The 26,968-nt window shown below is 38.4% G+C and overlaps 2 protein-coding genes across 3 annotated transcripts; both read right to left on the bottom strand.

The window, feature by feature from the left end:
- Positions 1–633: 633 nt before the first annotated feature.
- On the bottom strand, positions 634–9,535 carry LOC149823303 (serine/arginine-rich SC35-like splicing factor SCL30A). Of its 2 annotated transcripts, none has more exons than XM_090018766.1 (8): positions 9,446–9,535; positions 6,030–6,179; positions 5,806–5,883; positions 4,670–4,834; positions 4,473–4,513; positions 1,388–1,460; positions 1,093–1,281; positions 634–967 (listed from the first exon to the last, which is right to left on the bottom strand). In XM_090018766.1, the coding sequence occupies exons 2-8, from the start codon at positions 6,170–6,172 to the stop codon at positions 850–852; spliced, it is 807 nt and encodes a 268-aa protein (XP_089874892.1). In that variant the 5' UTR covers positions 6,173–6,179; positions 9,446–9,535; the 3' UTR covers positions 634–849. The 2 variants fall into 2 exon arrangements, with proteins under 2 accessions (XP_089874892.1, XP_089874893.1); XM_090018767.1 differs by having other exon boundaries at positions 634–964.
- Positions 9,536–13,641: 4,106 nt separating this feature from the next.
- Positions 13,642–20,117, bottom strand: LOC149823302 (serine/threonine-protein kinase PCRK1-like). The gene is made up of 4 exons (XM_090020012.1): positions 19,058–20,117; positions 15,528–15,788; positions 14,690–14,812; positions 13,642–14,267 (listed from the first exon to the last, which is right to left on the bottom strand). Exons 1-4 carry the CDS (start codon positions 19,484–19,486, stop codon positions 13,731–13,733), a joined length of 1,350 nt encoding a protein of 449 aa, XP_089876138.1. The 5' UTR covers positions 19,487–20,117; the 3' UTR covers positions 13,642–13,730.
- Positions 20,118–26,968: the final 6,851 nt, after the last annotated feature.

Genomic DNA, 26,968 nt, shown 5'->3' with positions numbered 1-26,968 from the left:
TGGATTCAGATCGGATGTAGCAATCAGATATTGGCTAAAACGAACTCTGATTCAGTTGGCGAGAAGCTCATATCAAATTATCTTTTTTTATATGTAAAACAAATTTGAATATCAAATCCAGATATTTGCTGCATTCGGTAACAAAAAAATCAAAACCACATTCACATCCAATTACAATCAGATATGGTTTTGGCTAAATAAACGCAACCAATCCGAATCGAATTCTGTCTGATAAAATCAGATTCAGGGAGCTTGCTAAACTTCAAGATTGTTATCCGAGTATCCCTTCAACCAAGCGTCCATCTTAAAAGAACATGAAAAAATGGACTGAGGCCTGAGTAAAAATGCAATAATAGCTAAGAGTTTAGTCAACAATGAGCAAGCAGATAAAGTCCTCATGTACAGCTCTTCATCCATCCAATAATGGAGGGAAGTGCTGTTTTCACAGCCCTTGATTGAAATCTGGCCTTACCATGAACCCATGGCAAGCACTAATGACTAGAAGATTTCCTTAAAATGAGCGTAAACACCATCATCGGATGGATCAGATCTTCAGGTTAGGGGGCTCGTCCACTTCATCTGCTTGGAGAAAAACAGGAACCCAGCACAGCAATTTAAGGAATTCACGTCATAATCTATCAAACTAAAATCTAATTTAATGAGTCTAAAACCATCTTTCAGTTTGCCCGTAAGAGAGAAGAGCATCAGTATGTAAATCCCAGTCTACAAATTTTTATGTTCCAAAGACCTCACAAAGCACATCTTAGAAAGACCTCCATAGCTTACATTGTCCACAAAAGGATCCACTTCCCCTGCACATTATGAATTTCAAGCCACCTGGGCTTGTCCTCAGCGTCGGCTAGGTTTCAGAGACAAGTCGGCAGACCTTGAGCGTGAACCTGGAGGCGATCTTGAAACACGCCTGGGTGATTGCCAATCGTGGTGCGTCCCATCATGCAGAGGTCTTCTGCAAATGCCAGAATCGTTAAAAAGCAGCTGAAGGCCGTAGATGATGTTTCAATACCGTTTAGAGCAACAATCTGTGACAAATGGTTATTTAGGGATTTAATAAGATTATAATTTGCAACTCACTCGTCATAGCTATTGCCAACTGGACTACGATTTCCCATGTCACAATTTGGTGAGTAAGACCTCCGACCATGGCTAAGTTCATGATCCCGATCCAGAGGACGGTCAATTGGGGATCTTGAACGCTCTACCCGTCTCTTTCCCGGTGAGACAGAATAGTCGGCCCTCCGTCTTTGTGCAGGGGAGTATGACCTGAACAAAAAAACACACTAACTACACATACAGGAGAAAGATGAGGTAAAGAAGCATAAGGATGAAAAACTGTAAAGACAGATCATTGATCATTACAAGAACATACCTAGATCGGGCCCTCGAACCTGAGTTGTATACAGGCGAGCGTGACCGTGATATCGATCGTGAACGAGAACGGCCTGGATAGATTGCACAGTTAATTCCTCACCAAAATAAAATACACAGCGAATGATAGTTCATGGGATAACACTTATTTAATTTAGACAAGGAATTATATTGAGGATATCAAGTTGTTACATTTATTCACATGCTATATAGAAATGCCAAATTTCCATAGAATGCTTGGAAAATTCATAGTAATTATTGTATACAAATTTCTTGCCATGCTCAAGAATCTTTGTCTCACACAACCATCATCAGGTGCAATTCCAGGTTGGGAAGTGTAGCAGTCCCTTGGAGCAGTAACGGACAACATATACATGTATAACACCACTTAGATCATGCAGCTAGGTTATATTTCAACATTATGAGATCAAATTGGCAAAGCGATAGATATTCTACACGAGCAGAAAACATAAAAACATATGCAGGTTACTGTTGTACTATACAAAAGGTTTTCAAACTTATAAACATATTACAGAAAACATAAAAAAACATGTGCAGGTTACTGCTGTACCATGCAAAGGAGGTTTTCAAACTTCTAGAGAACATATTACAGATTTTCACCAGATTTGCAGCTTAAAAAATCATGTGAGCTGCAGCAACCATGAGATAAAGATCATCTTTGGTGTAAGTAAATTGCAATATTGCATTAGAAAAAAAATGACAGGCAGTAGTTTGGGAGAGGAAAACAAGACAGGAAATTGTTTGTAGGGCCTTTATTTTTTTGTCTTCCATCATGTGTATAATGATTTATCAAAACTGATTCATTACTAATGACAATACTCATCTTGCTTGATTCAAACCAGTTTCACAGATATCATTGGCATAATTGCAACCGCACTAGCAGAACAAATTGCAAATCACAGTAGACATCAATTTGTTGAAGGTATTCAATATTCATGAATACACAAATTCAGACTAGTTTTAAAAACACCCAGTATTCTCCTTTAGTGCATGAACACATATAGAATAACTCCACACCACATAATGATGAAACAACTTCAAAAGAAGGCACCAATGGAAAAGTGCATATACCCTTGCCCCCAGAGATCAGGAACCAGATCATCCACTCTCCTTAAACTTGTAAGAGTCTCCACAAGTCTGCTAGTGTTTTCTCACAGTACAAGGACATCAGGACATGCTATAGTACACAACCTCAACTAGATACTGTTCCATAATAATCTCATATATATTGAGAAGTCTTAGTTCCTACTTTTTCCTCCAACAAATCATCAAGATGCGTCTATTCAAATAGATCAGACACATTTGGGTAATGAGAATAGTGAGAAGTCTTAGTTCCTACTTTTTCCTCCAACAAATCATCAAGAAGAGTCTATTCAAATAGATCAGACACATTTGGGTAATGAGAATAGTGAGAAGCCATCAATGGCCTCAGTTTTGAAAAGAACAGCCAATGACAGAGATTCCTCATGAACCGCCAAAAAGTCCTCAGATTTTTCTCAGAAAGACAGCTTCAAAAACATTCTCAGAAAATGTTCCATGCTGAAAACAGAACTTCCAAGGTTTTAGGCCTGCAGTTTCTTAACTTCTGCAACCTACTCAGCTTTTTCGTGAAAATGCTGCCACCTGATCAAACTTCATCTATGAAAAAAAGCATCATTGCTCCATCACAACTTCAAAAAAGAGGGAGAGAGAGAGAAAAAAGAAGAAAAATGAGTGCAGACAAGGAACTTTCAGAAGATAACATGTCGAACAAGAAAAAGAACTGCAGGCAAAAAATTATGTGAACAGTAAATGAAGCCGCTTGGCGGTTACCCTAAAAGACTCAAGATCATCAATCACTAAATAAACTCCCTCATATTTGGGAATCTCTTTGCTGAATAAATGCAGCCATAATTCGCTGACACTCTTTGGCTAGAGATGCATATTCAGCAAAAAGTTCCAACTTACATGGCTTCTAATCGCAGTCAAATAAAAATAACTCGACTTTATGGAAGCTATAGACAAAAATAAGTAATTGGCATCAAATATTTCTTTCTTCCCACCCATGGTCTCTTAGGGTAAGTTAGAACAAGCATAGCACCAAATAATACACATCAGAATACTGGCTATCTCATACAGATAGGGGTCCAAGGCATAATTTTTTAAGACACAAAACCAACTTACACAACCATCTAGATCTAAACAGTTCAATTTGAAGTTACTAATTATAATATCATAAACTTCAGTTTTGAGAAATCTTTTCTAGTGCTGAACAGGCATACCTGTGCCACACCACACCAAGAGGTCATGTCCACATGACATATCAGTGAAGTATCTAAGATGGGACTCTAAACATGTCTTTCTATTAGTCCATATAGTGACCAAAAAATTATGCTCATCAACATACTGAACTAATCAATCATCATGGCCCTAGGAGTCATGTAAACTTTCAGAATTTGCATCCAAGGAGCCACAAAAGTTTCACTTTGTCATAATCAGGACAGTCTTTTAACATTAACTGTGTCAGTCTCCTAGCCAACAGCTTTACATTTCCACAATCAAAACTGATAAGTGAGATTTCCAATAAGTCTTTCCAGACTCTACTGTTTGAGCAAATGGTTCATTGAAATAATGAGCCACCCATTCCATTGAAATGGACATATTTGAGATCACCAAATGCTCCAGAGTTCCGCTATTCAATCCTTTTCCTTCTTCTAGTTGCCGAATGCCTGTCCTATAAACTTCATACTTCATGACTTCTAGCCCTACAAACTCCACTAATTTCTAGTTCCCTAAAACAACCCAAAAATCACGTTGAGGGGCATTTTGTATTACATCATCCAACTGATACTAGAAATCATTTAACATTTGCAAGAAGATTCAACAGAATCAATAGGATCCATATTTTAAATACTAAGACTGTAAAAATCAGTACAATGGTGTTTATGCTTGACTAGCCAATTAACAAAATTTCCTGCAGTCCAGAAATTAGGAAGAGAGATCTAAAAGGTTGCTAGGTTATTTTCACACAGTTTGTTCCCCCATAGGGACAGAAAACAGCACATAAGAATTCAAATGAGAATTACCATAATAAGATGGTCGCCGCGCATCATATCTTGAATTTCCCCTGGAACACAAGGTAAAATTGTAAGCTTCAGAGGTGATGAAGCTAGCCATATTGAGAAAAAGAAAAACATGACATCATGACAATCACAGCATGAACAGCTGATCATGCACATGTAAAATATAGCAAAACAAGAAATGTAATGAACAACAAGGATACCTGACATGAGATCTGTTTCTCATTTCCTCAGGTCGCTTGCGGTTCTCAGAAGCAATCACAACAGTTATCTCACGTCCACAAAAAATCTGTCCATTCATGTGATATTGCGCTTCTGAGGCATCAAAAGGATCTACAAACTGCACAAAACCAAAGCCACGAGGTTCTCTGCATGGAGAGGGCATCAAATTTTAGGAAATTCAGAGAGAGAGAGAGAGAGAGAGAGAGAGAGAGAGAGAGAGAGAGAGAGAGAGAGAGAGGCATGTAACAATAAGAACTCTAGAAAGGCAACAAACTAAATAGATGAGATACATGTAGACATTATTTAGTGGTTTTTCCTCCAAAACCTTTATAACACTTCCAACGCAAGAAGTTTGCACTTAACTTAAAAGCAGCTAGCTGTCCAAGCTTAGTGGCTGACCTTCAAATATAGTCAGTATGTACTGCAACTTCAAAAAATGCATGAAACTTCAAATTCTTCACATTGCATGAAACTTCAAATTCTTCACATTGCATGAAACTTCAAATTCTTCATATTCTTGAAAATTCATCAAGCACTTGACATCAACTTTGCTCCAAATTTATCTTCTTATGAATTTGACTTCAATTGGCAACCTTCTATCTTCTCAAACTTCTATTCTTGTGAGTTATGTTATTTCTCGTCATTATAAGAACTTCATTTGAACTTGACACTACACCCCAAAGAAACCAACATGTTAAGCAATCCAAAACAGTGGTCTCAACAGGCTTGTTTTCATCTTCAAACGATGATATCCTGAGAACCAGTTCAAAAAACAACTCATTGTGAAAAGCAAAAGTATGTGCCTGATAATAAAAGCAAATGTCTCTTGATAGCAACAATTGTTCCAATGATATTGACCTCTCCAATCAAATTGTAAATGGACTTGAAGAACAAGACATGACATAGTAAGACATAATAGATCGATAGTGAATTATGCTTGAGAACAGGACTCCACTGAGTATATCCATCAACAAACAAGGGAAGCAATATCTGCTGTCAAATGCCTCCACTAGAAATATAAAGCTTAAAAATTGGCATGAATGATGATGCACAGTAGGCATCCGCCAAATCATACAAATCCTGAACTCTAGGAAATATTTACATTATAAAAACATACCCTGTGTAGTAATCTTTTGGCAGATAGACATCCCTTACTGGCCCATAGCGCTCAAAAGTATTTCGAATATCTTCTGACCTGCAAATAAAACAAAAATCCAAAAAATAAATACAAAGTACATGTTTGATCACATAAGGCTAGAACACTAGTTGGAGACATGTGGTTTATATAGACCCCAATCTCATGGGATTTCCCTCTGTCCATGCAAGTTCATCATACATTACCTGCAATCCAGAGGAATATTACGGACCAAGAGACTTCCATTACTATTTTCTTTGCGGCCACCATATCGGCCTCGAGGTGGACTTCTTGCTCTTCCACCATATCCCCTCCTAGGAGGACTATAATATGGACTGTACCTCCTCATAATGGAACTGCAAGAGGACATATTGGCACATATAGCATGTAAGAATCTTTAAAAAAACATATCTGGAAGTAATTATGTTGTTCCATCAAGTGAAAACCTAGGAACAAACTTCAAAAGCAATTACCAACTCCCAGATGGATAATAGAATACAATACAAGCCACAATGAGAAAACCGAGAAGCAGATGTTCACTTAGTAATAGGAACAAGAAAAATTCCTCCTTTCTCCATTGAGACATAAATCCAGAATCCAGTGTTCAATTTGGACAAGAAAATGGAATTTTAACCAATAATTAATGAGCTTCCCATATAAAATAAGAAATGTTAAACAAGATGCTTCCACCAGGAAGTAGCCCCTGCTCTATAAATCCCACCTCTCCACCCCCCTTAACAGAAGGCGTAGACACAATTCGATCAATTCATTTGAACCCCGTCAGTATGGGACTGTTGCATCTCGAACCCACAACATCCACTTTAATTGGATGAGCATGTCATTAGTTGGCACCAACAAATGAGTGACCACCACAACATACCAAGAGTATTTTTAAAGATGGAAGTTTGGATACACAACGATCAAATACTGAGATCAAAAGAAATAACTTGCACCATATATACATTCTAATCTTTCATTAGAAGTCCAGACAATTTGTACCATCCCCAATTAAAAGGATCACATCAAATTTCTACAATTAGAATTTACAGCCAATAGAATTGTAGGTCATCAACGACAAAGTGCTCATAAGGGTAAGAATAGGATTATCTGATAAAAAATGATCTGCACTTGGATAATTGGGCCCATGGATCCCAGACTGAATCGAAGGACTACAAACTAATTAACATTGAATCAAGCAACCTCTCATACATTAATGACATCTTCATATGAAAGTCCCTAATATATCTTTCTATCATAGCCACCGATATCGCCAATATTTTACTGGTATTTCAAGGTCAGTCGATATTTTCAAAATTCGCCAAATCATAAAATATCATGGGAAAATCTTCCCAAAATTTTCAAAAAACACATTTTTATATATTTTAAGTATTTTTTCTGTTTTGTTTGTTTCTTTTATAATTTTAAAACTTTTCTAATTGTTTCTTTATATTTTGCAAGAAAAATACTATAAAACCTATTATATCTTATCCTTATTATTATTGTTTATATATTTTAAATTTTAGAATTTCTGATATTCCCGAGAAAAATAATTTTTTGAAAAAAGGAAAAAGAAAACTCCTGAGAAAAACCTTGGTGAGAAATTGCTGAGAACGATATTGATAACTATGTTTTCTATACAACTTCAAGAAAATCATCCTCCTACGCCATTTCAGTACAGATGCATGTACAAGGCACACATGTATGAAAGGACAAATGGTACGACACAAAAATCTCTAAAAAGATGGGTTATATGTGTATGTGTATGCAAAAACACACACTTATGCCACTCTAGATGTGAAGTTATAGACAGTCAATGACAAACTAAAAAGTAAACAACATGTCAAATCTACATAGTTAACACAAAAATATAGTTCATAGCAGACACCCTTAATTTTGAGTGCAGGCTACACGTTGTTGGATCATAAGATGGATAAAAAAAGGCCAAACTGTTCAAAACTGAGATTACCCATATCTAGGAGTAACCAATACCAGTACAGGTCCGACAGCAGTATAGGGGCTTCGTAGAAGTGCCCATGACCATTCATCCTATGCATGAATATCTAGCCAAGGTACCACATTGCACGCATCATTTATGATAGTTAAATAAGATGTTTGCATGCAATACTTGTCTTCACAGTTCAGAATCATCTTAGTCACATTATTGCATATGGATCAACAGTAGGGTGGTAAACAGATCACATTCGGGAAGGGCTTTTTGCAAATTTTCAGCTGTTCCAGATCCGATCCAATCCAACTTCCCAATGTATTTTGTGATCCGAAGTCCAAACATTGCATCCCTAATCAACAGCCATAATAATTGTTAAAAACCTGACCCTATGGAGGGACGGTTTCTCCAAATCCAGCCTCGGGAAGGCTCTGGGTAGGGAAAAGCTGGAAAAGAGAGAAATTTGTTCTTGATATGGCTAGGCTCTGCGTCAGATAGAGCCAGCAGCAAGGCAGAAAGAGAATATTGATCCTTTTGGATGGACTGCTCCTGAGGAAGACGTGGAAGAAGAGAAGGATAAAAGGCATCCCCTCTATGGCTAGGGCTCAAGATCATTTATAATTAATTCATTAATTTCATTTAACAATTAATCAAGAATAATAATACTTATTTATAGAGTTTACCAAAGAGTCCTAAAAGAAGTAAAAGACCAAAAATAAGAATCCAAATAGGAAAAGGGGTCCTTCAATACCTGTCAAACTGGGTCACTTGGGCGGATTTGGATCGAGAATGGCTTCTCAGGGTCAGATCTGGGAGGGTTCGTAACAATTTGTTGTGACAATGAAACTATAGAAATTGGCCGTCAAATTAAAAATAACCAAAATGCCTACTTATACACTTTCCTAATTGATAAATTTATGTTTTATCCAAAAGGGTCACAAGATTTCAGCATGTCATTTGATAATTTAAGACTGACGGCTCTTAACTGGGATCATATTACAACTTCCTTGTAGGTTGTAAATTGGCTCTATTAAGTCCAATCCAACTATGAATCCAATATTTTCCATTAGCTCCAAGGTGAAATAAATTGCTTACCTGAACACCCTGAAGAGGCCCTCACTATTTATCCTAAGAAGCAACCATTCAGCTACTAAGGGTATGCTTGCATACATGAAAAAATGGGAATTTGCATCGATTTCAGGTACAGTGTAACACGAATTCAACTTAACACTAATGTACGAGTGGATGTGTTCCGGCCTTCCATGGGAAATTTACAAGATCTTGAGATCCCAAGAAAAGTAATGCATACAACAAAACCTTTGATAAGAGGAATTCTAATGGTTCAATATCCAAGAGAGACCATGTCAAAGAAATTTATGGTATCTTCGTAATAAAAATAAGGAAAACAAAAACTAGCTACATGGGTTGTAAGTTGTTCGCAGTTGATGAGAGAGTAAAACCCCCAAAACAAAGTCAACGGCTGGGGCATAGGTTCTCACTATCAAACATCCTAAGCGAAGCGAAGCTCGCGTTTCCACAAAGTAGACAATCAAAGACACACATCCAAGACCACTAAAAGAAACCCTAATTTCTCACCCACTAGGATAACGAAGAAAAACCTAAAAGGCCAAAACAGAAGCGCTCAAGAAGAAAAATCAAGCAAAGGAGAGATCGTACCGAATCGATGCGCGCGTAGAAGAGACGCAGAAAAAGAGGATTTCTCTGAGAGAGAGAGAGAGATTAGGGTTTCTGGAGAGAGAAAGAGGGAGAAACAGAAGAAAACGCGTCATGTTCGTGCCCTTTAATAGGCGTGAGATGTAAGCACTGACATGTAAGTGGGTCCGGGTCGGGTTGGATTTTATTAGACCCGATTTCAAATATGGTTAAAATCGTTGACGCAGATTAGGGATGTAAATTTTTCGGATTCTGAGTAGATGGAGTCAATGTTGACCAAATGAATTCGAATTCGGATTCGGATCTAGATAGTAAAAATCTCATGTCCAGTCCAGTTTTTTACATGTAAATGGATTCAGATATCCATCAAATCCATATCCATCAAATCCAGATATTAGCCAGATTCAGTAGCAAAAAGTCAAAGCCATATTAACATCCTATTATAATTGGATATGGTTTTCGGCTTACCAAATCCTAAATATCCATCAAATCCAGATATTAGTCGGATTCAATAGCAAAATATCAAAACCATATTCACATATGATTATAATCGGATATGGTTTTGGCTTACCAAATCCTAAGTAGTCAAAAGCACTAATTGGTGCCTAAGCGCAGGTCCCTTAAAAGGCCTGGTCGATGCCTAAGCAAGACTAGTCTATCAAGTCAAAACTTAAAAAAGAAAATAATTAATAATTAATCATTATAATAAAATTTTTGCATACATTCAACACAATTTATGAAGCTAAATAACCAAAACCTAAAAAAAATCATTAATCCCAATAATTAAAACATAGTTACATTTCTAGCATTCAACTTCATCTAAATAAATACTTGCTTAATTACATCACCTTGAGATTATAAAACAAATGTAAATTACCAACTTTAGTGTCCTTCCACTAACCTAGGTATAGGGGTGGCAAAACCTGACACGACCCGCCAACCCGCTTCTTAGGCGGGTTCGGGTTTGGCTTAAACGGGTTCGTGTCATAAACGGGTCAACCCGCCTAACCGATTTATTAAACGGGTCAGGTTCGTGTTAGGGGTATGCCAACCCGCCAACCCGGCTGACCCGTTTAATAAACTGGTTAGGCGGGCAGGTCAACCTGTTTACCCGAACCCGACCCGCCAACCCGTTTACCCGACCCACCCGCTAACCCGTTTACCTGACCCAACCCGTTTATTAAACAGGTTAACCGGGTCGTGTCGGGTTACCCGTTTAATAAATGGGTTGGGTTCGTGTTTGCCACAGCCGACCCATTTAATAAACGGGTCGGGTTCGTGTTGAGGTATGTTGATCTGCCAACCCGACCCGATTGCCACCCCTACCTAGGTACTTGCCCTAATCACCTAGGAGTTTAGGCTGGATTTTAACTATATGGACCAAGTCCTTCTAAATGGAATCAAATTTGCTCAAATATCGGATGAAATCTGATCCACTGGTATCCCTAACCTAGACCAAAACCAATGAGGTTCGGGTTCGGGTTCGGTTTGGGGTGTCTCTTAGACCCATGTGGATCACTGGCTCAGTAAACATAGGTCAGGTAAAAGTATGGTAAAGTTTCTAATGGGTTTGGTCGGACTGGATTTGGTATAGATTTAAACTGGATCAAACCTATATCCATTTGGTTTGAAATTGATTCATATGGATAGAGATGTTAACTAGTCGAACTTGGTTTGGATCTAATAATTACTGAATATGACATAACGGGATTTGGATTCAGAGTTGGATGGAGCAAGGTAATACTGAATCAATGAATCTGCATCAAGTTAGCTAATCAAATGCATTTTATATGTAATCGGGTCAGATTATATAGGCCACATACTTGGATTCATATGCAACCTTGAAGACTAAATCCAATCTGATTATTAATCGAAAGCTACTTTGTTTACCGAATAAGAGTAAATGACTTGGTTGGATATCTGATCCAAAATCCAATATGCACACATCCTACGTATATAAATCTGTTTGGTGTCCCCAAACAGTTTAGGTTTGTTTTAGTTTGAGCATGCAGCTGGTAAGCTACTAATTAGGCTTTAGTTAATTTGGGTTAAGAGGGTTGGTACTTTAACTTTCACAAATTTAGGGGTAATTAATGTTGAATAAAGATACTTAGAAGATTTTGATTAGGTAAATTCATAAATTAACAATATGTATATTTTTTTTTATATTTATACAAAATCTAGTCCCTTAACTTTTTTTATAAGTATATATACAGCTCAAGGTATATGCTATTAAAATAATGCAAATTTACTCGATCGTCTACATTTATAGGCTCTATAAAAAGGAGAAAATGTTGCCTACAACCGAATATCATAAATACCAGCTTTATTTGGCTAATTTGACCCCACGAATGTGTTCAACATGGTATGTTTAATAAGAAATGCACTTTGGAACGGGTGGTTTTAACATAAAAAAATATTTTTTTTTTAATATTCAAATTTTGAGGCATTCAAATTTTGTAGCTCTTATTCACAAACAACAAAGAAAATGTAAAGGAACATGTGGCTTCTACTAGAAGGTACCCTACACTCGAGGGTAGCCAATATTTCTATATTAGAAGAATAAAAAAAAGATATTCAGCTTGTTTATGTCACCCATTATAATCACGAACTGTGTACCTGATGAACCATTTATGCAAGAATATGAGAGAATTTTTTGCACCCCAAAAATACCAAATCCATCACCCTGCATAAATCTAGGGGTGCATTTGAATCCCTAGAATCAGCCCAGAGATCTGAGAATGCCGCCCACCTCCGCACCAACACCAACTCCCAAAATAGAGCCTTGTAGTTAGGGGTGGCAAAACCTGACACGACCCGCCAACCGGACCCACCAACCCGCCTCTTAGGCGGGTTCGGGTTGGGCTTAAGCCAACCCGTTTAATAAACGGGTCGGGTTCGGGTTGGGGTATGCCAACCCGCCAACCCGGCTGACCCGTTTAATAAACGGGTTAGGCGGGCGGGTCAACCCGCCAATCCATCTGCCAACCCGACCCGCCAACCGACCCGACAACCTGACCCGCGAACCTGAGAACCTGTTTACCCAACCCAACCCATTTATTAAATGGGTTGGCGGGTCGTGTCGGGTTACCCATTTATTAAACGGGCTGGGTTCGTGTTTGCCACGGCCGACCCGTTTAATAAACGGGTCGGGTTCGGGTTGAGGTATGCTGACCCGCCAACCCGTCGGGTCGACCCGCCAACCCACAGGATGGCCACCCCTACTTGTAGTAGACTTGAATGGGCCTTCTACCATCTTCCATCTATATGACAGCTTGTTTGTTTCATGCAACTTACATGGGAAAGTGTTGAACTGACAATCCTGATGTAATTATTTCTCACCATGAATGAAACAAACATCAAATCATCACCGTGAGGAAGTTCAATGCTGGCACAAGTAAGCCCCAGCATTTTCCACCACCTACCAATTTTTATGCATAAATCTAGTCATAACTCTGAAAGCTTCCACATGAAAAGCTTTCACATGGGTTAAGTGGCAGGATTTTTTAGAAATCTATGTCCATGCCTTTGCTTCAGTTATTTTGGTAAATAGATAGAAACAACAAAATACATCAAATAGTGGAAAAAAAGAGCCAAATATATTGTGAGATATCTAAATATTTTGCTTATTTTTACTATTTGTATTTTAAATGATATATAAACCAAGATTTTGCCAATATTTTACAGAGAAAAACCCATATTTTAAAAATCATCTGAGATTTTCCTTTGCCAAAAAGAACCTGAGAATGAGACTGGTGAGATAGTTGCAGTAAAACAAACAACAGAAGTGGCAAAAGCGAGCCAAGAGGAAGACGACACAATAGCTACAAATTACTCTTAGAACTTTCACAGGTTAACAGGATTTGATACAGGTCCAATCAACACAAATTTTCACAAATAAAAGATGATTCATATGATATATGAAAAAGGATAACTTTATTTTTTCCTACATGGATCAATAACGTTTGATACTTTGTCAGTTTGTCTGGAGTAGATATGGAATTGGATTGCAGCAAAATGATGCCTCTCCTTGTGACAGAAGAACATGGTAGGGAAATTCACCATCACACAGCAAAAGGAGATTAAACCACCACACTGAGAAGCTAGGTATGATACACGAGCTCTTTCCTTTTACAGATTTTCAAAAAAAGGTTGGGAAAGGGGGTTTGTGGGGAATTAAAATTTTGCTAAACTAAGACAAAAATAAGGCGCTTGCTAACATTATTAAAAGATAAAACTGGAATTGCCAGAATAAATTTACAAATGTACTTGTGAGAACAGATTTGCTTCACAATGTCTTTTGAACCCCAGAGGCCAATCCTTTCCAATCTAACCCTCTATTTTCCTTGTTTCTCAGACTAATCAATTTCTCTCTAAAATCAAAAATCCGCTTCGAGTTGCTGCGACCCTTCTCCAATCCAGACGCAGCAGCTAGTAGAGATTTATCAGAAGCTTCTCGGACTCCAGCATCGGCAGTCTCGATGATCTCGGTCAGTGATTCAACCACCTCGCTCATTTTTGGTCGGCATCTAGGCTGCCTCATCAGACATCTATTAGCAAGAGCAATTAGTTTCTGCACAGACTTCAAACAGTAGCGCCCCTCAAGTCTTGGGTCCATTATGACATGGAACCTTTTGGGATCTGATACATATGGTCTAACCCATTCCAAAAGTTTCTGCTCACTTCTCGGCCGATTTTTGTCCACAGATCGTCTGCCAGTGATAAGCTCAAAGAGAACTACTCCATAGCTCCACACATCACTTTTTGCAGTCAGCCTCCCAGTCTGGACATACTCTGGAGCTGCATAGCCAACAGTACCCACAACCTGCTCAAAAAGTTGAGGTATAAGAATAGAAAATAAAGAAACTCTCTCTCTCTCTCTCTCTCTCTCTCTCTCTCTCTCTCTCTCTGCATGTATGCATGCGTGCAAGTGCGTGTGTGGGTGATTGGGCTTTGGAACAGCAAAACTCTTTAAATAGACCAACATAGAATAGCCTCTGACTTTTCCCCTATACATTCCCATATTCCTACTTTGCTAACATTCTCAAGCAATGAAAATAAAAAATAGAGCTTCACAGAAAAGGGCACACTACCAAAATACACTAAAGCCTCCTATATGATGATAATTCTGGCCGTAAGCAACAGAATGTGGATGCACAGAACAAAGTTTAATTCCAAGTTTTGTTTCGGATATTCAAACAAGTCTAAGCTCATTTATTTATATATAAAAGAAATTTAGATACGTACAGCAGTAGAAACATGACTAAAACCTTCGGCTGGGCCCTCCCTAGCTAGGCCAAAATCTGAGAGTTTTGCCTTGAAGTTTTCATCCAGGAGGATGTTTGATGCTTTGAAATCTCGAAAAATTAGCTGCACCAAGGATAGATATATGAAAAGCCTGCCATACAATTTACAATTTAAGAATGGAAAAAGAAGAATACAAAAAGAAAAAAGAGGGAAAAGGAAAAAGGAAAAAGCAAAGCATGATCAACAGTCCTAGAAACAACTTATCAACTCCTAATTCCTACACAAGAACTCCAATAAGTGGGCAAATAGGAAGAGTTCAGAAGGCAAAAGGAAATTGAGAGATCCTAAACTTTATTTCTGATTCCAAAAGAGCCTGCATTAACAGCATAAATTATGGATAGCATGCTGGTGACTCATAAAACCACCAACTGTTAGGATCATGCCACATAATCTAGCATTCAATAGCTTTTTCATCTTCTATTAGTCATTTCATGTTTCCAAATTGCACATTAACCTGAGAGTTAGAAAGCCTTCCTCCTGAGTCAAGTTTTTATTAGTCAATGGTTGTCTCCTGAGTTTACTGACTATGTTTCATTGACATATTCAAATTTGACCACTGAATATGAACACTACAGTAGAACACAAGGCTACTGAAAATGAGTTCCAGAATCGGTATATAATCCTAAACTCTCAGAAATACAAAGGTGAAGAGTTCTGTTATAGTTAAAATGGCAGCATAAAAATACATAGCGATCAACAATCCAAGGCAGCCACATCGGAGAAATAAATGAGCTACCAACTGCTTAAAGCTTCGATGATATGATAAAAGATGGAGCACCTGAAATTCCATCTCTTCATGGAGGTATGCTAAACCACGAGCAGCATCCTGGGCAATTCTCAACCTAAGAACCCATGGAAGAGGTTCTGAAAATCGAGCTAGTAGATGGTCTTCCAGGCTTCTGTTTTGCATAAGTTCATATACCAAGAGCCTTTGGATCCCTCTTTCACCATCCTCAGCACAGTATCCCACCAGCTTGACAAGGTTTGGGTGCCTCACCACTCCAAGAAAGTTGACTTCGGTCATCCATTCCTTGTGCCCCTGCATACTAAAAAGTAGAGCAGATGATAAGAATATGTTAGATATGCTCATCTACCAAAAGGTTATCGAGTTACGAAAAAATAAAAAAATTAGAATAAGAAATGAACAACAAGAGGAAAATGTAAATGCAGGGCTAAGTCCTCATGATGGCTTTTAGATATTTGGTTGTCGTGCCACTTGCATATAACAGTAAGCTTTGCAACACAATATATGGACAATAATCTGCTTATTGCCCAAGGAAAACAAAACACTGTTGGCCATATGCCAATTACAGAGTAATTAACCTGAAAAAAGAAAACTCTAGCAGCTGCTCCTGTTTTTGGGTTGAGAATACCTGCTGGTTTTAAATTGTTTTAATGAAATATTTCCTGTTATTTATTCTGTATATTTTATATTCACCTTATTAATTACTGGAATACCCCATTAATCACCACCGTTCTTTTAGAAGCTGACATTTTTATTTGGTTTGACATCTGATAAATGACACTTTCCTAATGTCGCAAACATCCAGTAGCCACAATTTGTGCATATTGCAGATACAAATTTGGAAAAAACTTAACAAATGAGAAGCGACTTTTGCAGGAACCAAAAAAAGTAGCAGGGTTTTACAAGAAGTTACAGACAAAACATGTTATCATATACTATTTTTCATCTTTTCTCATATACAAATAAAATATAATGATCTGATGATGTATATGTTGCTTTATTTCAATTTACTTTGAATTTCTGATTGGCAAGTACCCAAACTACATTAAATCGGTTCAGGGTTAAGACTACAAACTGCAAAACAACTGCTCAACCACATTTGAATGAAAGCAATAACCATATCAATACATAAACCAACCATGTTTATGTTAGGCACCAACCCAGTCGGATGAAAAAAGCTACAAAAATCGGTGGAGAGCTTGTTCACTTATTCATGGATGTCATGCAGAGGAGCCCCTTGTAAGTTTACAAATAACTCACACCTAGTTATGCATTGTAGAAATACTCATCCATGGCAATTACTAGTGCCCATTTAAATGAAATCCAGGACAATCAGTAGAACAATCTAACAATAAACATTTTTTTTGGGTAAGCTAAACAGTAAATGTTAACAAAATGCAACCACCTAATAACAAGTTGGTCACTCAACAATGTCTCATCATTGATTTGCCTTATATCATCAGAATATGATGATACTTACACAAACTTCAGCTTCCTATACTTGCGACTTACTATTCTAACTGCATTGCACTGGATATTATCAATGTCTACCCCCTGACTATTCTGAGATGCAAGAGAGAGTGTTAAACCTCCCGCCCTTAATCCCAACAGCCTTTTGTAATATACAGTCGGTTAGCATAAACTCTGACTCCAGCAGACAGTTCATTTGATCAGCAGCTGAATTGTCCACCATCCTATCCCTGCCTGTAATCATCATCCGTAAATCTCCAGTTTCCATCTCATGGGCATCCTCTTTCATAATATTACACCAGACAGTTGCTCTGTGGACTTAATTCGGGAATGGTTTAAGCCCTCTTAGGTCCATACCGGAGTCAGCCACTGTTGGATAGATAGCCACCATCTGTATCAAATGATGTGGCCTTCAGAACTCCAATTTCAATGAAAATGATTGATGAATCACCGGCAACTCAAAAAAAAAGCATCATTATTCTTCATTTGCATTCAACATTCACCTTAGACCTATGTCACACAGATACTCCATTTTGACTGCCTAGTTGTTTTATCTTTGAATTTTCTTGCTTTTCAGCCTACATCAGTCTACTCTAAGAAGGCCTCATTTGTAAGCGGCGAATGCAGTCTCTTTTTAAGACTGTTCAGAGTTTGAGAACTCAAACTTGACATAGCACTGCATATAAATGCCCCCTCTATAGCAGTGGATGTCACAGCAACTACACAAATAGCTGCTCATCCAAGAGCTGACCTTTCTATCAAATAATTAACACGCTGAACACAAATATCCTGATGTCTAGATTACATGAAATACATCAAGGTTTAACTCTACAGAAACAGGGGCACATAGGACTACTAGATCAATATCCATAACAAATTCAATTGGGGCTGCATTTTAAAGAAAATAAATACTAATGTCTCCAATGTTTATAACTTTTGTAGCAATCTTTCTCTGGTACTACACGTAGATCGAGTTTATTTGTCTCTTTATTTAAAAAAAAAATATGTAACAATGAGTCTTGAACACAATCAATTTCAGGAACTTCATACCTAGACCTACACTTGAAACTTGAAAGTGATGACTAATCATTTAAGGATTCTGTTCAGGAGAAAATGGTAATAAGTTTGAGGAATCCTGGACTGAAAGCATGTGAAATCTTCAACATCCAAGCATGCAGGAAACTTGCCTCTGGCTGTTCTTAGGTCAGACGAGGTTTATTTGTATCGATCTCACTTCACCCAGAATGAAATCTTGGTCCTGTATGTGGTAACTAATATACTTCTTATCACTTCCTCGTTTCTTCACTGGTGTTTTACTGATGTAGACAACCCCTTCAACAAAGCCCTGTTTTGGATAAAATGCTAACATAATGGCATTATTGCAGTCCCATCTGGGAAAAGAGTACCTTCTTGCTACATTTTGTTTCAATAACCAGTAAACTAGTTTTTACCTCATAAATATGTCAATCAGTCAGAACACAACGGCGTATGTGAATTCAAGGCAGAAAACCAAGCATAAAATAACCTTGAAACATTTGGGCATCGAATGCATTCACTGTTCCAGTCTTGCAAAACAGAATATAATAAACAAAATATGGTATAATGAATCAAGAATGGCCTTGCAGCCCATCACCATTATCCACGTCTAAACTGAAAAGCGTAAGGAGGAGAACCTAGTGAAACTTCAGCAGAACTACCACTTACACAACAATGTTGGTTTCTGAAACAGCGGAATGATTTGAAGAATCAGTTCTTGCTTGTTAGTCTCCAGTTTCTCCATAAAAATCAAACACAAAACAATAAGACACTGATGATAATACTAATGTCCAAGAAAACAAGTTCAAGATGCACCAATGATTCTAAATGAAGACCTCGTTCAACTAATAGAATGATACCAAGAACTAAAGCATCAATCAAATTCACCAACACCCAAATGCAGCATATCATTTTCACCTATCAAGGCACTTAAAAAATATATATAATAAAGAAGAAAAGTCACCTACCACCTATGCATTACATAAAGAGCAGTTTGTTGGATTCATCATGTTCTACAAATTAAGAAATCGAACCAAAATAACAGGAAAAGAACATGCCTGCAACCCATTCCGATTCAATTGCTTGATCGCGACATCCATCTTCGCATTTGGATCATCGGCCGCACCGACAACACCTTTATACACGCATCCGAATCCCCCTTCGCCGATTATCAGCGACCGGCTGAATCCCCTCGTTGCCGACTTCAACTCCGTGAACTCGAAAACACGGAGATCGTTCCTCACCCTGGACAAATTCCTCCACCCGAAGTCCGAGATAGATTCGAGCCCCGACGACCGGCCTTCCACGGTGCTCGCATTCGACGTGCCCCCTCCGAGCGACCACGCCCACGAGACTCTAACAAAGCTACCTCCCCCACCGCCGCCGCCACCACCACCGCTGCCGCTAACGACGGAAGCGTTGTTCCCGCAATTCCCACCTTCCTCCGGCTCCCTCCTCTCGCCATGAGAGAAGTAGAAGCACTTCATGCTCCAGAATCGATCAGTGGAACAGAAATGAGAAACCCCACAAAAACTCCAATCCGGCGAAATGAAGGAAGGAAAAAACTCAAACCAGAAAAAAACCCAGGATTAAAAATGATGGGGAAAAGTGAAGAAGGAAGAAATGGGGATACGAAAAAAGGAGAAAATGAATTATAAGAAGCTAAAAAATCGATCAGAGAAACAAAAACGAGAAAACCCAAGAAAACCCCAATGAAGGGAAAAGAAGAAGGGAAAAAGTCGAACAAGAAAAGCCCAGGATTCAAAAGGACGGGAAAAGGGGGAGAAGGGAGAAATGGGGATATGTCAAAAGGAGAAAATGAATGATAAGGAAAAGGGTGGGAGTGATGGCCCAATGGAAAAAAGCAGGAAAACAATGGCAGAGAGGAAAGGGAAGGTAAAAATATTCGTATTATAGCATATTGGATGTAATAATATAAGGATGGAAGTTGGTGTTTTCTTAAAAAATGAAGGAAAACAAGGGAAATGGAAATTGGGGAAATTTGTGGGGTTTTTGTTTTTTCCGAGAGATTCTTTGGTTTGTCCTGTTTCTTTCTTTGGGTGAGGAAGGACGAGAGAGAGAGAGAGCTGCTGTTCTTGCAGAGCGTTCACGAGTGGCGTGACGGAAGCCATGAGAGAGAGAGAGAGAGAGAGAGAGAGAGAGAGAGAGAGAGACTGTCAGTTGGTGGGGTGGGATGTTTTGTTTATTTTCTAGAGAGAGAGAGGGCTCCCTGAAGGAACGGGTCGGACCCTATGGGTCCGAAAGAGTGGAGCCGAGATTTGGATAAGGGCTCCGCGATGGAATGGGTCGGGTCCTAGTGGGTCCGGAAGAGAGAGAGAGAGAGAGAGAGAGTCTGCTACTTGTGCCAACGTGGTGTGTTGGGTTGTTTTGTTCTTATCAAGAGAGAACTATTTGGATCAGGGGATCAACGGATCGGATCTCAGTGGGTCCAGAAAAGAGGAGACACAATCTGTTAATGTCAGTATCGTAGTTAGGAAAAGCCTGTCCAAAACGCAGTTTTTTTCAATAATGATACCTCTTTGAAAACCACAAAAAGTAAAACATTCAAAGCTCCGGTTTCTTCTGAATGCTTGCAGCAAAAAAAAAAAAAAACTCATCCGTTTGGAAATAAAAGGTTTAAAGTTTTTTTAGATAAGCAAAGAAATACTATATTTACATTATTTTTCAAAAAAATCCAATATCAACCAACATTAGTACAATACCATTAGGTTTGAACCATGTGTGTCATGGATTCAAATACCTTAGCTCCTACGCCCTAGCTTCCTTTCAAGAAAAAATAAACTTTGTTTGACCATATTTCATTAAAATAAAGCCAAATTAAACAAGTATATATTATTTTTCAAGTTTTTTGAAACTTTTCAATGCTTTTCTACATATTTTTTAATGACGAGTAGCCCTAAGTACACATGTCACTTAATGGGCCCACCTCTATAAAGTAAACCCTTATTTATTTTTTAATGCAAAACATATTTAACATATATTCATTCTTTAACAAATTTTTGATTTCTGGTTTACTTACAGGAATATGGTAGCAGGTAGATTGTACATTGAGCCTCTATGAAAGAAAACTCCATGGTTAGGACCCTCGCCCTCAGGGCCTATGCTGCGCAATGGCTTGTGAAAGAAGGGTGTTACCCATAGAAATTGAACCTTAACCACCGGTACGATAGGAAGGCCCATCCCCACTTAGGGATGGCAGTGGACCTTGTGGTGGTGGTGGTGGTGGTGGGCGGGAACGGGCCCCCGCCCTGCCTTACCCCGTTTGGACCGGGGATGAAGGGCATGCAACCGGGATGAAAGTTAAAATCCATCTCCCCGCGGAGATGGACTTATGCTTTCCCCCATCCCTGTCTCGATCCCCGACCCGCCTTGCCCCGCCCCCATCTCCAATCCTTCTAAGAGATGACAATAGATCGAGAGGAAATGGGCCCCGCCTTGCCCCCCCATTCGGGCTGGAGATGGAGGACATCAAACAGGAATGAAAGCGGGGGTGGAGGTTAAAATCCATCCCCGCGTGGGGATGGAGGCGGGGATGGAGGTTAGGGTTTTGAGAGGGAGTGGGGTGGAGACCTTGTCCCCTGCCCCCACCCCGGTCCATAGCCATCCCTATCCCCACTATGCCAACCCTTTTTGAGGCCTTTAACATTCTTTTTGTTGATTTACATATTTCTAGCCAATGGTGTATTCCAATTATGAAAAACAGAGGCAAATTGAACTTTTAAGAATACATTCTTCAAGTTTATTCAAAAGAATTATAGTTGCAGTTGCTTTTTTGTTTAATCTAAATCTATAGATGTGCTTATTTGCTAAAAACATTCTTTGGAACAAATTTCATTGACAAAAAAACTTAAAAATTTTGTTGTCAGGTTATAATGCAAAATAAACTGTTGATTTTTTTTCTCTCTCTAAAAACATATCTGAACATAAAAACATTTAATCTAATGCATGATATTCTTCAAGTTTATTCAAAAGAATTATAGTTGCAGTTGTTTTTTTGTTTAATGTAAATCTCTAGATGTGTTTATCATTACTTATTTGCTAAAAACATTTTTTGGAATAAAATTCATTGACAAAAAAAAAACTTAAATATTTTGTTGCCAGGTTATAATGCAAAATAAACTGTTGATTTTTTCTCTCTCTCTAAAAACATATCTGAACATAAAACCATTTAATCTAATTCATGTTTTCTGCTCAAAAGATTCTGTTGAAAAAAAAAAATACTTGCAACCATACTTGTCAGTGCACGTCTTCGTGTAGTGGGACGTTGCAGGTTCAAACCTCAGTGGTAAGTTGAATAATAACCTGTGGGGTCTGCCTAACCTCAACTTACCTTTAAAAAAACTGAAAGAAACAGATTTAGGGATGGCAGTGGATCGGGAAAAATGCCCGGCTCTGCCTCGTCTCGTTTGGATAGGAGATGGAGGACATGAAACAGGGATGGACTTACGCTTTCTCCTGCCCTGCCCCCACTCCGTCCCCCAATCTCTTTTTAGGGATGGCAATGGACCGAAGGGAAAGAGGACTCCACCTCGCCTCTCCTAGTTTGGACCGGAGATGGAGGACATGAAACGGGGATGGAGGTTAAAATCAAAACCTGTGCAGGGATGAGGGGCATAATTTTAAGACGGGGCGGGTGGGGTGGAGACCTTGTCCCCCACTCTACCCGTCCACTGCCATCCCTAAATATAATTGTCAACTTTCAAGTTTTAAGAGAGAGAGAGAGAGCCGAAAAGCGATCAAAGTTACTTAAAAGTGAAACTCAACAAAGCGTTGAGACCCACAAGCACAAACACAACAGCATAACATGAGAACACCAATAACACAAAACAGAACACTCATAGAGGACCACAAACATCTATATGAGGATATATGCGTAAGATAGCATACACATCAGCCAAGACCCTATGGGTCAAACAGTTAAAGTTGAACAAGACATCCCGAAAAGTAGCATCATTTCTAGCCATCCAATGAACCCATCAGAGAGAGAGAGAGAGAGAGAGAGAGAGAGAGAGAGCTAAATATTAGGGCATAAAAGTGAATCGGGTCCTACCCGATCCAAATCAAGGACTAGCATCACAGTTCCTTAACCAATTTATGAGGGTTAACCAGCAGTGGCCGACCAAGCTCCAGCCTAATCGAGCGAAACTTTTTTGTTTTCTTGCTTCTACATGCAAAATGGGTCAGATCCAATGAACATGGGTTAGACCCAGAACCAAGATAGACAAGAACCACAATAGACCTAAACATATTGGTATTGGATCAGGATGGAATGTTATTTAAATTAACCTAATCAGTCATGGGACCAACTAGTGACCATACGATCCCAATTGTTTAAAAATGTCATGATGGTTTTCTAGATACATATCAATTACATCATACCGTGACAAAGCTACCAACCATGCTCATGAGTCAAAGCTCAACTCAAGTCATTGTCTGCACGATTGATCAACAACAACAACCACCATAGTTGAACTGCAAAAGTAGGTACAATGCAAACGGATTGGATTCGAAACAGCTAAATAATGGGAGTCAGATCCGAATTGAATACGGATCAGCCAAAAATTGTGAAACCTCCATCCTGGATCTGATCCATTTGCATCATTAGCCAACAAGGGCTTAGCTTGGTGGGACGGTTTAAAAACATTCAAGCTGAAGGATGTGATGATATTTGTAGCTGGGTGTGCACTCTTTGCCACAAGGCTAAAGCAGTAATCTCCCCATAGTGACAAATATCGCGAGATTTATGAAAATCTTGAGATAATATGGTGAGAAATTGCCTGAAAGTTTAAAACGACAATTTCTTGCGAGATTTTTAAAATATCGCAAGATTTATGAAAAAATATAAATACAGTGATTTAAATGCGATATTTACGTTTTAAACAACTATTTATCATGAAAAACCATGTATTTTATTTTTAAAGAATTTTTATTAATAATTTCTTATAAAAATATTTTTAAAATTTTTAAAATTATTTTTTATTGCCAAGATTTTGCAGAAAAATGTGAGATTTATTATTTTTTTTTTAATTTCTCAGGGGTTTTTGAAAAATGAGATTTTAAAGTTTTTAACGTTTGTCACTATGAAACTCCCTAGTGGGCAACCTTGAGGGTTTACATTGTTGGGCATGGTGAGCATAGCACAATGTGTTAGGTGTAAGAAGGAAGGGAGAGAAAATTCAAATGAGAAACTGGGTTGTTTAGAGGAAGTGGTCTTGATGAGGTGGAATAGTCTCATATTGCTTGTGCTTGAGTTTTCTGTGGGCTTTATAAGCCACATGTGAACTCATACACTTGTTCTTGAGAACAAGAGAGTAGGATGACCACCACACACGCGCGCGCACCCGCCCGCCGTGTCGTGCCGAGCCGGGTTCGAGTAATTGGCCTTTAGGGCCATATTCAATCAAGACAAAGTACCTTTTTACCCAAAGTTTCTTTGGATATTTGGATTCGGTAACGGGTTCGTGGGTTATAAAAGCATGGTAAAGATTGGGGTTACGCATAGGTTCTAGTGCATTACTGACCTGATGCTAGTTTTCCCATATAATAAACAAAAGGAAAAACTATTGAGGGGGGCAAACACAACTTTCTTGTCAAAATGGGTTCATGCCTTCCTCCCTATAGAAGCACTTCATAGTAGCCGAACTCGTCTAGGGATGGCAGTGGACTGAGGTGGGGGACAAGGTCTCCACCCGGGCCTCATCTCAAAATCCGGACCTCCATCCCGGCACGGGTTTGGATTTTAACCTCCATCCCTGCCTCCATTCTTGTTTCATGTCTTCCATTCCCGGTCCAAATGGAGCGAGGCGGGGCCACGTTTCCTCTCGGTTCATTGCCATCCCTTACAAGGATTGAGGATGGGTCGGGACGGGGAAAGGCAGGGATCGGGGTGGGGCGGGGGAAAGCGTAAGTCCATCCCCGCCTTCATTCCCGCATGGGTTTTGATTTTAACTTTCATCCCCGCCTCCATCCCCAATACAAACGGGGCGATGCAAGGTGAGGCCCTATTTCCCCCCTGTCCACTGTCATCCCTAAACTAGTCCTCAGCCATTCCTCAGGGATCGCCCTGCTCAGCAAATCGTGATTAATAGGAAAAAAAATTAAATCTCGGCATTCAAACTCCTTATTAACTTGTGATTAATCGGCAATATCACTCATTTTACATTAATAAATATAAGCAACTAAAACTAGAAACTATGATAACAAAAGTGCTGAAATTATTGAAGTTTATAGAGAATATATTGCCTAATTGGTCCTAAAAGATGGTTAATTTTTTGCTTTATTATCGAACTTATTAATTGGATATTACCTTATAAAAAGATGAATACACATAAAGTACTTTTAATTTTCTATATATTCATTTTTTTCAAATTTTATTTCCTATATTGATGTTATTTTTTATTTATTGATAATGGTTTTATTTTTGTGGTGAAGTCATTTAGTTTTTAACGCATATTCTTTAATAAGACTATGGTTGACTCTCTCTCTCTCTCTCTCTCTCTCATTATTGCTTTCTCTCCATCTATTCCTCTAACTAACGTTCCCATTTCAGGATATTTTTTTCTTCTACTCGTGGTGACAAATATCGCCAAAATCTCGCCATAATATCACCAGAAATTGGCTGAAAGTTAAAAAACGGCGATTTCTCATGATATTTTCAAATTTTCATAATTTTTTGTCAAAACATAAATATCATGATTTAAACACAGTATTTACGTTTTTAATGGCTATTTATCTTGTTTAAATATTTTTATTTATATTTTCTTATAAAAAAATATTTTTATATTATTTATTTATTTTTCATTACCAAGATTTTGCTGAAAAAATGTAAGATTAAAAAAAAAACCAAATTCTCCCAAGTTTTTGACTGCCGATATTTTGCCGTTTTTAACTTTTGTCACTGTGCTCCTCACCCTGGAAGCACAACCATGTTAAATAGGCGATATATTGCATTTACATCGCCTGCTTTATCACCGAGCTGGCGATCCACCGTGGGATCTCCAGATCGCCTGTAACCGATTGCGATTCATTAGTCGATGAATCGCCGATCTCGGCTACATTGAAGCACTTTCCCTTCAAAGTGGCTCTTTCAAAGGAAAGAGGCTTCCCTTGAATGAAAACTCTAAGTAAAATATTAAGATATGAGCCCTAAAAGTAGTGGAGCAAGAACCCTAGATCTTGAAATGGGAACCATTTTAGAGGCAATATGTATAATGGGAGGCACGTTAAGGGGTGGCCTAGTGCAGCCCTAGCACTCTCTTTTCTTTGGTAACTTGAAGGATGGGAGCAAACAGAATCTTGCCCATAGTTTGTACCAGTTAGGGGTGTAAATGAATCGGATATAATTGGATATTCGGTTTGAATTTGGGATATATATATATATATGAATTTGGTCAGATCCTCCAAACAAGATCCGAATATGCATTCGGATTGGATTGGTACTTGCTTATTCAGATTATTTTTGGATTCAGATCAGATCTAGATTGGACTTTTAGGTTGATCAAATCTGGATTTGGATCAAAATCCAATTTGATTGCATTTTTTAATGTAAAAAGCTTAATTTTTAATCATGTTTTTATTGGGTCCCATTCTATGACATGTATTTGGGATCCAGATTCAACCCTTGTGTTTTCAGTTCAAAATTGAGATTTAGATTTGGATTTGGCAAGATCCGACCTGGATCTGATCCGTTGCACTCCGCTACCCACTTGAGCCTGCATCGTGACCTCATTTAATATGAACAAAAATGTGGATAAATGTTTAAAATGAATACAAATATCAATAAATGTTCATTCTTTAAATATTCCAAAAAAAATCTTATTTTCTTTGTGTATATCCATGTATCACAAATTTCAAAATTGGTTTAGTTGTCAATTGACTGGAATAATTGTTCAGTATCCATAAACGCCAAAGGAAGATAAGCAAGTGGGAAGAATTTTAGCCGATTTTTT

Source organism: Nuphar pumila, chromosome 10, assembly GCF_984573655.1.
Source record: "Nuphar pumila chromosome 10, dmNupPumi1.hap1.1, whole genome shotgun sequence".
NCBI classification, from domain to species: domain Eukaryota; kingdom Viridiplantae; phylum Streptophyta; class Magnoliopsida; order Nymphaeales; family Nymphaeaceae; genus Nuphar; species Nuphar pumila.
Note: the sequence above shows the minus strand (reverse complement) of the source record. Positions and strands in the feature narration are given on the sequence as shown.

Excerpts from the sequence above, each read along its gene's own strand:
- LOC149823303 (XM_090018766.1), bottom strand. The coding sequence starts at position 6,172 with ATGAGGAGGTACAGTCCATATTATAGTCCTCCTAGGAGGGGATATGGT. Across the intron at positions 1,461-4,472 it reads GCGGCGACCATCTTATTATG|GCCGTTCTCGTTCACGATCG; the intron begins GTAATTCTCATT and ends CAATCTATCCAG. Across the intron at positions 1,282-1,387 it reads GGTTCGAGGGCCCGATCTAG|GTCATACTCCCCTGCACAAA; the intron begins GTATGTTCTTGT and ends TTTTTTGTTCAG.
- LOC149823302 (XM_090020012.1), bottom strand. The coding sequence starts at position 19,486 with ATGAAGTGCTTCTACTTCTCTCATGGCGAGAGGAGGGAGCCGGAGGAA. Across the intron at positions 15,789-19,057 it reads TGAATCGGAATGGGTTGCAG|GGGCACAAGGAATGGATGAC; the intron begins GCATGTTCTTTT and ends TTTAGTATGCAG. Across the intron at positions 14,268-14,689 it reads TTAGTCATGTTTCTACTGCT|GTTGTGGGTACTGTTGGCTA; the intron begins GTACGTATCTAA and ends CTTTTTGAGCAG.